The sequence below is a fragment of the Rhynchophorus ferrugineus genome, unplaced genomic scaffold, assembly GCF_030347505.1.
Source record: "Rhynchophorus ferrugineus isolate W39M unplaced genomic scaffold, kcgeb_rfMv2 rfM8, whole genome shotgun sequence".
Lineage (NCBI taxonomy): Eukaryota > Metazoa > Arthropoda > Insecta > Coleoptera > Curculionidae > Rhynchophorus > Rhynchophorus ferrugineus.
The window spans coordinates 33,862,918-33,878,433 of record NW_027472587.1 but is presented as its reverse complement, the minus strand read 5'-3'; the positions used below and the strand labels follow the sequence as shown (position 1 = coordinate 33,878,433).

Sequence of the window (15,516 nt, the reverse complement as noted above, 5' to 3'; positions counted from 1 at the left end):
TAATGTAATAGGTCAATTGAAAAGTCCTCGGCCTGACACATAGATGGCGCTATTAGAATACAATCTGTAGGAATGTTCGTCTTGTCGGTCGCTTGAAATGAATGGCTGTTGACGCGATTGCTTGTCTGAACACTCACTACTATTTTTGGAAGGAATTAAAAACTAAACTAGAGAACAAGAACTAAAAACACTGGTTGAAGAAATACTTGTTTATTTCGACTTATAATTGATACATCTGGTCGATGAGAGATTTGACAGGATATTAGGTTAGGTAGAGGAAGTACGGTAGCGATGTGGAAGTGGTACTGTTACAAGGGGGTGGAGAAAAGAAAAGAGAAGAGAGCGAGACGTCGTCGTGATGGTCTTTTATAGCCTGGAACTGCATGGTACCAATCCATCGGTGTTGCCAACCTTTGAACTTGTTGTCGATGAATGCATGGTGACCTAAAGGTCATGGAGGTCACGACGAATCCATATGAAATTGTAATATTTGAGTGTAATAAATCATAACTTATCTGTTTTATTGTCGCTTTTTCAAATTGGGTTATTATTTTCAAACTTTTGAAAGGTACTGTATATGTCGTGCCGTAATAATTTTACACTAGAAAACAATAATTCCGACAATATAGAGCTTAATTGAGATTTTTACAAGCCTCATCGATCAAAACTAAGTAATAATAAAAGATTCAATGTTTCCTAAATATAGAGGTTGTAATATGGCTTCACATTTAAAAGTTTATACATTTTTTTTCGTATTTTAGAAGAAAAAATTGACAATTATCAATTGTAATATACCTTGTCTGCATTTTCATCTCTATCACGACCTTTTCTTTTATTATTGACTGAGGCTTATTTAATTTCTATGATTTGGTTCTGATTGAGCTTTCAATTTTGTATATTTAAAAACTATATTTTGTATATTCAACCTCAAATTAGCTATTCTCAAACTTCCATCCTACTTCCCTAAAGCTTACCACGTTTCTTCATTACCTATATTATAATAAAAACAAATAGAAGACTTATTTGTATATATAAATTAGATTTAAAATAAATTAAACATAGAATATTTTTAACCGACTTCAAAAAATTAATAAAGAACTCACTCAAAAATTTAAAAATTATCAAACTTAGATTTTTAACACAAAAAAAAAACACACAAAATAAAATATGTACATAATAATCGTTGTAATAACTAAATAAAAAGAAACAAAACCCTTATTACTACACGTATTTTATATTCTACTATATGCATACAATTTAGCTTAATACCCACCTAAACCTATTTATCTATTTACAATATTATTTTAACTACTTCCATCTGATTACTTTGAAATCTGTGTCGAACCCAAACAGTTATATTAATTTAGATTTGTTTTGTTGGTAATTTAATTTCATTTTTTTTTCATTTAATTTCAGGATTTTCCTTTTCAATACATATATACAGCCGATCAGATGTTAACCCTTATGGTAAATAACATCACTACAAAATAACATATTTTTATACCATTCTTTCATTTATTTAATACATTTTATCATCAGGAATAAAAATATAATTTGAAAAAAAGTGTTAAAACAATGTTTTATCCGCTGTATTGACACTTAATCTTGCCTGACACCGTCTGAATTAATTATTCAAAACATTTACAAATTGAAATTCGAAAAACCCCTTTTTTACAGCTTTTCCATTTTATCGCTTTCCCCTCTCCAAGTATCCTTTAATAAATAATCACGAGATTAAATATTGAAGATTTACACGAATTTTATTTCCGTTTCAGGGCCTACGAAATTTATCTTTCATTGACGTCAGCAACAACCAGATCGCGAAGATATCCCCGGACGCTTTCGAGGACTCACCGGAGTTGAGAATCCTTCGACTGCGAGGCAACAAGATAACACTGCAAGTAATCACCAAACTGAACTCTCAGGCCACCATCGAGGACCTGGACTTGTCGGAGAACCTGCTGGTGGGACCTTTGGGTCCGAAAACCTTCCCAAAGATGTCCTCCATTAACGACCTACAATTGTCGCATAATTCTCTGAGCAGCATCAAGATGGGAGCTCTTCAAGGACTGAGCAACTTAACCACACTAAGACTCCAGCATAATCTGATAGACGTCATCGAGGATCACGCTTTCATACACCTGACGACGTTGTTAAGCCTGGACTTAGCTCATAACAGAATCGTTGCTGTATCCGGAGCCTCGCTGGCTCACCTAAACAGCTTGACCGATTTAGATTTAAGACATAATTTCCTCAGAGCTCTGACCGCCGATTTAATACAGCCTTTAAAATCGTTGAAGGTGCTTAAACTGGACGAGAACGATATATCAATCATCGCTAGCGATGCTTTGAAACCAAACACGATGTTTAAACACCTGACGTTGTTGGAGAATCCGTTGAATTGTGACTGTAGTCTCATCGAGTTCACTAACTGGCTGGTAAACTCGAGTTTACCGAACGAGGATAAGGCCACGGCGGTTTGTACGACGCCGCCATCATTAGAAAATGGTTTACTCATCGAGGTTCCCTCGGATTCGTTGTTATGCGGCGAAGACGAACAGGAAACCATCATGGCACCACTATCGACACCGTACAGAGCCAAAGTGAGTCTACAGAATCTGGATTACGATGGGAAAAACATCAACCTGGTGTGGGACGTGGAGGAAGAAGCCAGTCCGTATTCCTGCGACGCCATCTTCATCTACGAGGAGGAGGGTCCGAACGAGATTCTCCTCGAGTCATATCCGATAAAATGTAACTCCTCCGAGATGCCAGACGCCAGGTCTCTTCACGTTACGGTACCCACCAGCTTGCAGCAGGAACATAAATATCGCTACTGCGTAGCCTTGTTCGGATCCGAGAAATCCGATGATGTCTCCCTGATTCTCGGGTGCTCGGACATGATACCGTTAATCAAAAACCCGATAATCCATCAAGATAATTATATTTCCCCTATTCCGAAGATACTATCGATTCAAGCCAACTTATCGAGCTATGGGAGCTTGTCCATCGAGGTGATACTGTATCCGCACGCAGCCGTCTGTGACATAAACATAGCCATTTTGGACCAGAGCACTTTGCTGACACAGAGGAAAGTATTCTGTGCCAAACCAATATACACCTTCGTGGGACTAAACGAGGGACCGTACAAGGTCTGCGTCAACCTAGATCCCCCGGATCCCATCGTCGACATGACCAAACCCAGATGCGTGACCGTGTTCAAGAAGGAGTATCATCATTTCACCGGTCTCGATATCGCCTTCGTCACTATATTCCTCGTATTGTGCCTGATGGTCATCGCCTTGATATGGGGGGTGAGAAAGATACTCCTGAAACCGAAACTGCAAACGCACCAATGCTTCCTGCCGCCCGAATGCGACGAGAACGTGCAGCACAATCGTTACGTGAAACTGCAGGCCACCACGAAACTCTGAAACAAGTCGTACCTAAACAGAAACGTATATATGTCGAAAGAAGTGCCATAGATGCTATTATAAAATGAGAGTGCTTGAAGGAACTACACGTTATTTTAGTAAATAATTGCAATAAATGTTACTAATTTAAAGATAGTGTGTTAGCTTTAATAATTAGTTGCGGAATTATGACTTAAGTTTAACGAGAATGACGATTTCTTGATTGATTCGACTGCCGATTTGTTTTTGGTGAAAATTGACTGTAAGAAACTATTTAAAAAATCGTGGATAATTTTGGAACTTTTGTTAACACTCGTACGTTGAAGAAGTAACCTAGAAAACTAATTTTTTGAACACTCCTATCAGTAATATGTTTTTATTAGATTACTGTTTGATTAAAAACAGAAAGCGTCTATGTTGCTATACAAATGTATTCATCGCCTTATCAATAAGTTTAACACTCTCCTCTACTATTTTCCTGCGAACATTGAACATATCCATTCCATAATCTGACAACTAATTTTTATGGTCTCACTCAACAGTTTCATTTAAACCCGCTTTATTCGTCATTAGCATCTCCTAGCAAAAGATAGCCTCGGCAATAAATGATCTAGATCTACTCAAACATTCTCTATATCTTCTGCTAGTCCTCTCCCCTTCTATCCATGATCTTTTCAAATGTAGTTGACAAAGCCAGTGCATTATAATACCACTTACTTGTGAAGCTTCATGAAACTTTTGATATTTGAGACAAAGAGAAATCATAAACTATCCTTGTGGACTACGTTGCTCTGAAAGCCTAAATAAAACTCATGTCCTCTAAAGAGATCTCTTTGCTGGAGCCAAATAGGCTGAAAGAGAATATGTTATATTGGAATTTTCATTCACATTGTAAAACTAGTTTAATATCAAGGTTAACGTCATTTAGTAAATATATCACAGAGATTAAGTATGTTTTCGATGAGATAGATATACAGGAATCAAATAATTGCTCGATTTCTTTTTGATATTACATTTATCTACATGATAAACATGGAAAAATCTATAGATACATGTACTTCCCTGAAAATAAACCTGGGGACGCCCACGATAATAAATATAATTAAAATAATGTCGATATTCAGTTAAAAGTTACTTCTTCAACAAACCTAGTATTATTAAAAATCTATTTGAGCGACAGCAGAAGTGTAAATAAGACGAAATATAACTAAATATTCACGAACTCTAACTGTTACGTTTAATATCAGCAAATAATTAACTGATAATTATTTATTTGTGTAAATACAACTCGAAATCCCCTTAAATCTTTGCAAACTCCATTCGCCTCGTGTTTGTTCTGCAGTTTTATTACCTATTTTTAAACGTATTAAGTATTAACGGAACTGATTAACTTTAGTTTGTAAATTGTAGATACAGTCAGGTTCACACTAATGCTTGTTTTTTGTTAAAAGTTGTTGTTAGATTTATGTATACCGCCTTGTAAAATAAATATTAAAAAATATCTTGCCAACTATCACTGTTATATTTATTCATTATCCAAATAAAACCCAATTATCCTACTTGTTGAAGCGTAGCGAAGGAACACATGTTGAATCAATAGGTCATTGAGTCCCCAGCCTACCTTAGTAAAACACATTTTTCTGGCAAAATGATTTACTCCTAACAGAATCGAATCGAATTTTTTTATTCAACGTATTTGCCTTCAAGGGTTATAGCGACCTTTCAACTTTTCGGTACCATTTTTGTAGTACGATTTATCCTTTGCTTTAAAATGGGGCTCAGTTTCGGCGATTACCTCTTCATCGACGAGAATTTCTTCCCGACCAGCATTCTTTTGAGATCTGAGAACAGGAAATAGTCGCTAGGGGCGAGATCAGGATAATACGGTGGATGAGGAAGCAATTCGAAGCCCAATTCATGTATTTTTGCCATCGTTTCCACTGACTTGTGACACGGTCCATTGACTTGGTGAAGCATCACTTTCTTTTTCTTCAAATGCGACCGTTTTTCGGCGATTTCGTCCTTCAAACGGTCCAATAGCGCTATAAAATAGTCGCTGTTGATAGTCCTTCCTTTTTCATGGTATTTATTGAAAATTATTCCATGCGCATCCCAAAATATAGACGCCATAACCTTGCCAGCCGACTGTTGCGTTTCCCCACGCTTTGGAGCGGATTCATCGTGTGCAGTCCACTCGGACGACTCTCGATTGGATTTCGGAGCAAAATGATGGAGCCATGTATCATACATTGTCATATGTCGATGCAAAAACTCGGGTTTATTATTTTGTGGTGTTTATTTTCCTGGGGCAGTGTCCGGAAACTCACCATTAAGTTTTCAGTTCAGCTGTATTTTTTCAAAAGAAATATTTTATTAACACGCGAAATTCCTTTTTATCCATTTTTTTCTCAATAACAAAAGTTGCTTCAGTCAAAATGATATAATTCACAAACTAATAATCCGACAGCTGTCAAATTTGTACACGCATCTTATGAGGGTTAGGGCTAACTAAAAAATATATGGATTTAATTCTAGTAGCGCCATCTATGTGTCAGGCCGGGGACTTTTCAATTGATCTGTTAAAAAATACAAATACATTTAAGTCGCAACATTAATTCAAAGTCTAATTCTCAAAAGTTCTCCATGGATATTGTAACAAATGTATTGTATAGTCTCTGGGTGGTTTCCCAAGTTTCAGTGTCCTAAATTCCGATAGTATACGGCTGAGGAGCAAGTTACGGTAGCTATAGTCCGCCTTTGGTGGCTCGACATCAATATCTGCAAACTTCTATCCAATTTCCAGAAGACTTTAGCTCACAACAATTACAGTTCGCTTTTGACGTCATTACACCATGAACTGCGTTACTTATAAAATAGGAATCCACAGATTAGTGACGTTTTTCAATGTATAGATGTTCCTAATTCCATCAGTTCATGACTAAAGGCCTTTGAGCACTTTCAAGCTATCTTTTGTGTCAATCAACCTTCCCAAACACTTTGAAAACCTTCATTGGAGCCAAGAAAGGTGATTCGTGAATGTATTTCATGAGATTAGAAAGAAATTGTTAATCAAAAGCTGCTCAAATCTGATCAAAATATTAATTCCACTCTCAACTATCAACAACTAATGCGGTTATAGCAGGTGTTTAAAAGAAACTACAAAAATTAATCCACAGGGAAGGCGTTGCCTACCATCAAGACAACGCTAGGCCAAACATATGTTTAGCAACTAGGTAAAATTTAGAAAGATTGACTGATGAGTTTTGGTGTATCGGCTCTATAGCCTGAAACTTGTCTCCTCTGAGTAACATTTTATTGGCCTCTGCAAAGCTGTCGTAATGATGTAAAGCTGACTTATGAACATTACTTGATTCCGTTTTTTTCGGTCAGGAATCTCCAAATTTCTACAAGGTGGAGGAAAAGTCCACCTATACCTTTGCAAAGATAAGTAAGTTTGGTTTCCATAAAAAGTTTATTTGGTCTTTACATTTTTTTTTCGTTATGATTAAAAAATTTTGTCGGCTAAATGGTGACGTATTTTTCAAGCATTTTTCATGACATCCTGCAACATCTGGAGAGTCTTTAAGATGTTGGATCGCTTGGGACCTATTCACATAAACTTCTGATTTTAAAAAACCTCATAAGAAAAAATCTGGTACTGTTAAATCCGCAACTTCGCGAAATTAGTCTTCGTGGAAAAACGTCATTCAATAATTGAATTGAACGAGCTATGTGTGTGTGATCTTGCTGAAACTACATGTCCTCTAGTTCTTGGTGGTCCATTTCAGGCACAAGAGAATTTCGAATCATGTCTTGGTACCGTTCAGCAGTAACAGTAACAGCAACACCTTGGTCATTTTCAAAAATATGGAGACCAATGATGTTTCCAGCATGAATATCATACAATTGTTTTTAGTGGATGCAATGATGTTTAATGAATTAATTGACTATTCTGTGTTCCCCAACAGCGACTGTTCTGTTTATTGACGTGGCCACTGAGAAGAAAATGGGCTTCATCGCTCATTATCAATTTAGACGAAAAATCTTCAATTTTACCAGACAGCCTTAGGATTGCATTACTGTACAGAAATGTATAACTGGACACCACGTCTCCGAATTAATGTTTCTGAAGACTCTGCAACACTATCGGGCACCAGAGTCACATTTACAGCGTTACGAGACTGTGAAGGATAAATTGTAGTTTTGTGAGGCGCTGGACGATAAGGATATTTTTGACGCAATTTTCGCTGAATGACAATAATTGAACGATAAGTTTCAATAGATATTGTCGCTATTTCTGCTCGTTCTTGTGGCCTATATTTATCCATAATAAAATTTGGACGTCTACACAACACAATGGTTAAAGCGAAACTGAACGCGCAATCAAAATGATAGCGGAACTTCTGCCCCACCTGTTACAAACAGGTTATTCATAAAAATTCGCTTTAATTTTTTTTTCACAGGCCATTATATAAAATAAAACATTTCAAGTATTTTAAATCTTTAATATTCTTAAATATTTTAATTTCATAAAGTCAAATTTTCATAAAGGAAATTCTACAATGCTGCTTTTGTTCGATTTAGATCGACTGCTAGTAGGACTACTGGCAGAGAATATTTCATCTTTGGCAGAAGCGTTGTCCAAGAGCTCCTGAATTCGATTCATATAAAAATTCCTTTTTTTCCTATTTGATTTAAGCACATTGTCCGACAAACGCAACTCTTCTATCTCGTACACGTCGAGAGCTAAATAGGGAGCTCCCAGGGCGACGTTTAGTCTCATCTGGAATGAAGAAGATTCGTCAAGTGTCAACGGGGGCTTAAAAACAGGCACAACATGCAAAACGGATGAGAAACTTTACGTTAAATATTTGTTTCTGTCAGGGACGGAAAAAATAAATGACCGCCGAAGCTATTAATCATATAAAAAGCCGTACCTGTTCCTTTTTAGACTCCAAAATAGCTATCTTGTAATTTATGTTATTTTTTCGGCCTTCTTCTTCGAGTATATTTTTGTCTAAAATGAAACTAAGCTCTTCCAACTGCTTATTTACGTTGATATTAAGTTCATCTTCTAAACTAAAACTGAATATTTACTATATACATATATATGTCTTCATTCTAAGTTAAGAGGTACTTTCCACGTCAACGATAAGGAAAAATCACATTTTTTTCGAAAACTTCTTCGACGATAACGTTATTATCTCTCAACATACCAACAAATCTTTAAACCAGTGTGGACTTATGGTGTTCAACTCTGAGGTTATACCAGCGAAAGCAATAGAAATATCATACAAAGATTCCAAAATAAGATGCTGTGAGATATTGTTGATGCTTCACAGTACATTTGTAACGACGACTTGCATAAGGAAATGAAGGTATAAACTGTCGATAAAGTTGTCAAAGACCATGCCCAAAGACACGAACAGAGGTGTCATTAGTACATCAATGTTAAGGTTCTCCAGTTCTTAGACAATGATAGTTTGGTCAGAAGATTAAAAAGAATAAAACCATTTACTTTAATATAATGAAGTTATAAGTAAAACTCAGAGCACATTAAAAACACATAAAAGTTATGCCAAAAGTGCCTATCATAGAAAAAGTATTTTGTAATTTTAAGCAGTAGCAAATTATGATAATAGCAAATTATTAGTGTTAATTTACTAGATAGCCGTAATAAATAAAACAACTATCCCTCAATATTTATAACTTTCGTTAAGATCTCTTAAATCATTATTTAAATTTACTTAGTTTAGCCACTATAGTATCTTAAACATGAAAAACGTATCTCCCCTGGCCGGTCTCCTAACAGATTATGTTCGTGTATTAGTACATTTAAAGAATAAAACAAATAAAATAACATAATATTTAGTTTTGATAAAAAATATTTACATCTACATCTGTCCCACATATTTTGTGTCTCATTTCCTTCCTTTTTATATTCCTTTAAAAACAACGCTTGATTATATTGTCGCAGGAAGTCATGTCATTTAAATTAATTCTGCGACTGCAGTTATGAATCTCCACTAGTAAGTTTTATTTTCTGATTATTCGTCTAGAGGTACAGTGACAGACAGAGTGTAGGATGTACAGGCAAGTGACAAAATAAATAATTGGACACAAGCTTGTAAAATAAGAATGAATGAAAGTAAATCTGTACATATGTAGTTCACCTATAAAACAGGTCGTACAAGCAGCAATAACATTAAATAGTACTATCATTCCATATAGCAACAGCGCTAAATATCTCTGAATGAATCTCGGTGCAAAACTTCGCAGGAAGGAACATATAAAGAAGAAAAGAAAAGAACTGGAATTGAAATATGGAAAAATATACTGGCTAATTGGAAGAACATTGCAATTATCAGTACATAATAAATTGCTATTATATAAGCAAATACTGAAACCTATATGGACATACGGAGTTCAATTATGGAGATGTTCTGCAAAGAGTAACATAAATAAAAGTGGTATAGAGAGGTGTTGTGGGCGCACCCAAATACTACAGGACTGATTACCTACATCGAGACCTTCAGATACCCACAGTCAGTCAAGAAATCAAGTGAATTGCAAGCGGACATGAGGAAAGACTCCATTCTCATGAGAATATTGAAATATTGCAGCTTTTGAATACCACCAGAACAGTGCACAGACTCAAAAGAATCAACCATCAAACCATCTCATCTGATCTTGTGCAGTGTTGTGTAGTGAGGTGCATATAATAAAAAATGCAGCAGTGACATGTATAAACATAATTTCACCAGAGACTGAGATTTCACCAATGTAATAATTAAATAATTAAAAAAAAAACAAAAAATATAACAATATTTTCAGGCTCACCAAAAGTTAACCAAAGTTTCCCATTCGCTTGGTAGTGCAAAGTTTACACTATTTCTGCGATCTTGACAATTGGGTTTATTTTAAAATGAGTATCTTGGATTATTCAAAGTTTTGAAATTTAACAGTATTATTACTGTATTACTAAGGGCTGCCTAAAAGTGAAAAATCTAATAATTAATGATTATATAATGAATAAATAAATTATGTTCATTAATTCCCTAAAATAGTCCGTTTTTTTTTAATGAAGCAACTTTAAGATCCTTCCCCTGGTCATAAAGTATCCTACCCTGGACAACCTACCCTTTATTGAGTGTCTCCCCTGATCTTTTGTAAAAAAAGATAAAATTGAAAAATCAACTGGCCACCTTTCAGTACAATTTATGTTAAATATATCTTACACTAGATATGTTAAATACAATCTTAATGTATAAATTAATTTATTACTACTGTTCTGTTGTACTTTGTTTTTTTTACTATGGTTTAGTTGGCTTCAGTCTTCTGATTTTCTGTCCTGTTCAATAGGTATATTGTGTTCACGTTGTTGTGATTTACTAATTTTTTTTCATGTTTTAAATCGAAATCTTGGATCACTTCGTATATTCATTTGATTGCGAGGTCATCGTACACCCCTTCGATGGTTACATAGCGATAAGCATTGGTAATAAATCGCACAAATTTTCTTGAATGCCTTGGATTACTAGTTAGTTTGATGTTCTAGTGCAACTCCATATTTGTACGCCATAGCTCCAAATTGGTTTTATGGTTGATTGACAATAATGTTGCTTTACTTTGAGTCTAATGTGCTCTGCTTTTTGTCTAACATTATCTTTCACATTTGACCTAACATCGAGATGTATGTCGAGGTATTTAGCTTATTCTGCTTGAGGAATTGGTTATCAGTCAAGTGATATAATTAGGTTTTTGTCATTTCGCCGCAACGCAAAATTAACATGGACAGATTTGGAGCTATCAAGTTGTATTTTCCAGTCTCTAGTCTATTTGTAAATCTTGTTAACTGCTATTTGTACTTTTTCTACAGCCTTAGGCAGAGATATACCTTTTGTTATCATTACTGTCTCATTGCCAAATGTTACAATTGCTGTTTCTTTTGTTGTTGGGATATCAGCATTGTAGAGCAGATATAGATAGGATTGGTGCCAAGACACTTCTTTGGGGAACTCCAGCCGAAATATGTGTTAATGATTTCGATGTTCAAACTGGAAATATGGTATTTCTATAAATGGTTTGATACGTTTTTACAGTAGTCTCTCAAATAATTTTGATATCGCAGGTAACAGCAAAATAGGCCTGTGAGATCCAACTTGTCCTATCGATTTCTCAAGAGATATACACAAATGAATTGTTTCAATATATATGTTATACAGTTAAATTAATTGTAAATTGTAATATGTATGTGAATAATAGTGTAATATGATGTAATATAAATGTAAAAGGTAACACCTTTATTAACAAGCAAGTACCTCTTAATTTAAAATGAATAAGTGATTTTTTGTTTCATCTCACTGTTTCACATCAGATGAATAATTTTGAAGACCCCAATTTGTGGGAATCAGAACACTATTTTGCAGTGGTGGAGGCGGTAAGACGGGATAAGTAAACGAATATTCCACAGATGCGTCGTCAAAGTTCATCCTTAGCTTTGCTAGATGATTACAACAAGCCACCAGCAAACAGGACCTTTCCCATACGCTAAAACATTCGCTGAAAAAAACATGTAAAACGGCCTTTATTTAAGTTTTTTTCTTTACGCCAGATGTTGTACCTCGGGGTCTTATTTAAATTTTCAATTTTCTTTTCATCGATATCGTTTATTCCGAAACATTCCTTCTTACCCCCGTTGTCGCGCTGCATTTCTGGCGGCTGTCTTTTGGGTCCTGGATAAATAGAATTTATTCCCCACTCTATAAGTTTGCCATGAATACGAAAGGACGGGAAGGTAAGCTTTATAGTTTGCAGGCAGGAATATTCCTTTAAGTCCCAAACATTCAGGTCCTGAAAAAATATTTGTTGGAGAAAGATCGTCGATAGATTAACACATAAAAGGTATATGGATATCGGTAAATTAAGTATATTATAAAGCCTATAATTATTCGAGTGATTGTGCATCGATAACTGCTACTCATTTCTCACTGTTCAGGCAATTTGTGGATTCCATGTCGAAAGAACGATGTATTTTTGAGGCTATCTAAGAATCGATCCATATATAGGTATCTTTAGAAGAAAGGAAGCGCTACTCAAACAGGTGACGACTCATATGTCGGAACAAGTAGTAATAAGAAGGAGCAAGGTCTGGAGAATACGGCGGGTTAGGTAGCACTTCCCGTTTTAATGCTTCCAAATATGTTTTCACCAATTTTGCGACATGTGGTCGAGCGTTATCATGCCGAGGAAGAACATTGTTGGTATTCTGGTCGTTTTTAGAGTAATGCCTTCAAATCCTTGTCTTGGATCTCTTGGAGAATGCAAGGAAATGGATTTTAGGTAAATATATATATATATATATATATATATATATATATATATATATATATATATATATATAGAGAGAGAGAGAGAGAGAGAGAGAGAGAGAGAGAGAGAGAGAGAGAGAGGAATAACAATATGAGGGAAAGTGGAAAGATGGCTGTGAAAGAGACGTAAATTAATTGCGAGTGCACTAGAACACTCAAGTATCAAAGAAACACCAGAAAATTAGAAACTTATTAGAAACATTATAATCCACGAAGTCATGCAGAATAGTTTAGAAAATCAACCAAGTGTCAATCAACTACAAGGATCAGCGAAGCATTAGAAAAACTAGATACATGGGATCCAACAGAATTATCGGTAGGATAAACAGAAACATTGTTACAAATAAACAGACTGAGATACATTTTAATACACACATAAAAACCGGATATCACTCAAATTTGCTGAATACCACAAAATAACTTAATTAACATTAACATTACAGCATCAACTCGTTATTAAATTTACTAGAGGATACTCACCCCTTCATATGAACAACTTATGAAAAGTGCCTGCTTATCTAAAACCATCAAGTCGACAATATTCGTCTGGCTATGTGCTATAACAGAAATTGGTTTGGATATTAAAAAATTCCACAACCTAATAACTCCATTCCGACTGCCAGTTATTAAAGTGTTATGGGGCACGCTCAAGCTGAAACAACTAGCGCCCTAAAATTAAATCTTCAATAAGTATATTCATATATATAGCCAGGACCAGTTGTATTCTAATGTGCAATTCACTATTTAGTATACATCTGATTACTTTAATTTTTTAAATTTAAAATTTCTATTAAAATAACAACTTTAAATACTGTTCTTAATTATTTTCAGTAATAAGACCTTAATAAACAATCAATCAATAAATAATCAAATAAAACTGTATAGAACTGTATAGATGAAAGCATCTACAGCATGTAAGGCTTGCCTTGGTATACATCTTCATGCAAAACTTCATTATAAGGAGCATGTCAAGAAGAAGAAACTTGAATTGATTATTTGAAAGAAAATCTAAATTATCCCTACATAATAAATTGCTGATATGCAAGCCAATACCATATGGAATACCTGAAATGTAATTCAGTTATGGGTATGTGAGTAGTAATATAAAACAGTACAAAACCTCTATGTAATAAAGTTCTAAGAGGTATTGTGGAAGGACTTGGATATTACAGGAACAATTACTACACCAAGACCTTTGGATTGCAACTGTCATAGAGGAAATTAATAAATTCGCAAAAAGACAGGTACTCAGTATATTATTTACTCTAATGTAACTCCTTGACCACATTGAGAACCGAACTTAATTTCCCTCACTGTCTATCGGACTTGTTCACCTTGGAAAACCTAACCAAAATCTTTAGGTTTCTTAGATCTTTAATCTACAACATCAGATCTGATAACAAATGTTGCCATCCAAATAGTGTATAGTGAAGTATACTGAATGGTAAAAAGGTCAATAAGTCTTAACGGCTTGTAGGTAGGTTTTTGGACAAGAACATAATTTCCAATGAATTACAAAAGCGACATCTTCTGATCAGAAATTGTAAAATGCTGTTTTAATTTAATTGAAATGTGTCCTCATGTGTGTCTGTGGCAAGAGGAAAGGATGTCAGAACTAGATAGCGAAACTAGAATAGAAACCTAATAATATTTGAAATGAGAAAAATATTAATTAAAAAGTTAAAGGTCATAAATAACAATAGAAATTCCAATAGTGGCGGAAAACAAGGAAATCGAATAACTGTAGAAACTCAATTAATAATTAAAGGAAAACAAGTAAAGTTGCAAAACCTAGAAAAGCCGAAGAGCGTAGAAAATAAAATATAAAGCGAATGAAAATAAAAATATAAAAGCGCAAAAACAAAGATGAAATATTCACAAGTATCAACAGGGACCGGCTTGATTGGCGCAGTGGTAAAGGCGACAGGACGGTCCTCCTGCCGTTGCGATAGACGCGTGTTCGAATCCTACTGGAGCGTGGTCGTAAATTTATGTTTGTGATTGTTTAACATTTGTGATTGTCCTTGGGCAAGAGTGCAAAATCCGACAAGGCTGGGTAAGACCGGATGTATTCTGGGATGATCTCCAAAGTTGGTCACTCGCCAGTCGGTAGAATAACAATAAGAATAAAAAAAGAATAACAATAAAATAAAAAATAAAAATAGAATAACAATAAGAAATAGAATAAAAAAAGAATAACAATAAGAAGAGGTTAAAATGTGAAATAGACCAACTCTCAACGATTTAGAAGGCTTGAGTCAGTAATGGTAGCCAGTGAAATCATAGTATTTATTTAACTATACATAAAGTTACTGTATATTTTTAACTTTTATATATCAAAACGATATGAAAAAAACACGACAGAAACGTTATTAAATTTAATAGTGACGCGAAGTGTTAAAACTTCCTTCAACATCTCCAAGCGACAGAAAGTCAATTACGTAAATACAATTAAAGTTCGTCTGCGTTCTGGCTGGAAAAGAAAATTACTTGCCTTGGGGATTTTATAATAAACGGATTTCCGTTTGTTATTTAAGTGCTTCACTACAATGGCGGAATTCTGATCTTCGCTGCAGGTAATTAGTACGTTGTATTCTCGGATGTATTCGACGCGCTTCACGGCTGATTCGTGGACTTTTTCGTACGTTTTGACACTAACGTAATCTTTTTCTTTCAAAAAATCCTAAAACATTTCGAGATAACGATGAAAATGAATGAATATGAAAATGAAA

General features: G+C 34.8%; 2 protein-coding genes across 6 annotated transcripts in view; one reads left to right on the top strand and one right to left on the bottom strand.

Annotated features, from left to right (window-relative positions):
• Positions 1-4,926, top strand: part of LOC143201126 (uncharacterized) — a 176,110-nt gene extending 171,184 nt beyond the window's left edge. For 4 of the 5 annotated variants that reach the window (XM_076411983.1, XM_076411982.1, XM_076411984.1 and 1 more), the window contains one exon: positions 1,776-3,585. In XM_076411983.1, the coding sequence (XP_076268098.1) occupies positions 1,776-3,434 (1,659 nt within the window). In that variant the 3' untranslated portion in view covers positions 3,435-3,585. Of the gene's footprint in view, positions 1-1,775 lie in introns of all 5 variants that reach the window. The other variant, XM_076411981.1, reaches the window with a different exon arrangement.
• A 3,027-nt stretch (positions 4,927-7,953) lies between these two features.
• Positions 7,954-13,441, bottom strand: LOC143201125 (uncharacterized). The gene is made up of 5 exons (XM_076411980.1): positions 13,265-13,441; positions 12,037-12,266; positions 11,778-11,975; positions 8,351-8,492; positions 7,954-8,196 (listed from the first exon to the last, which is right to left on the bottom strand). Exons 1-5 carry the CDS (start codon positions 13,310-13,312, stop codon positions 7,957-7,959), a joined length of 858 nt encoding a protein of 285 aa, XP_076268095.1. The 5' UTR covers positions 13,313-13,441; the 3' UTR covers positions 7,954-7,956.
• Between the last annotated feature and the right edge of the window lie 2,075 nt (positions 13,442-15,516).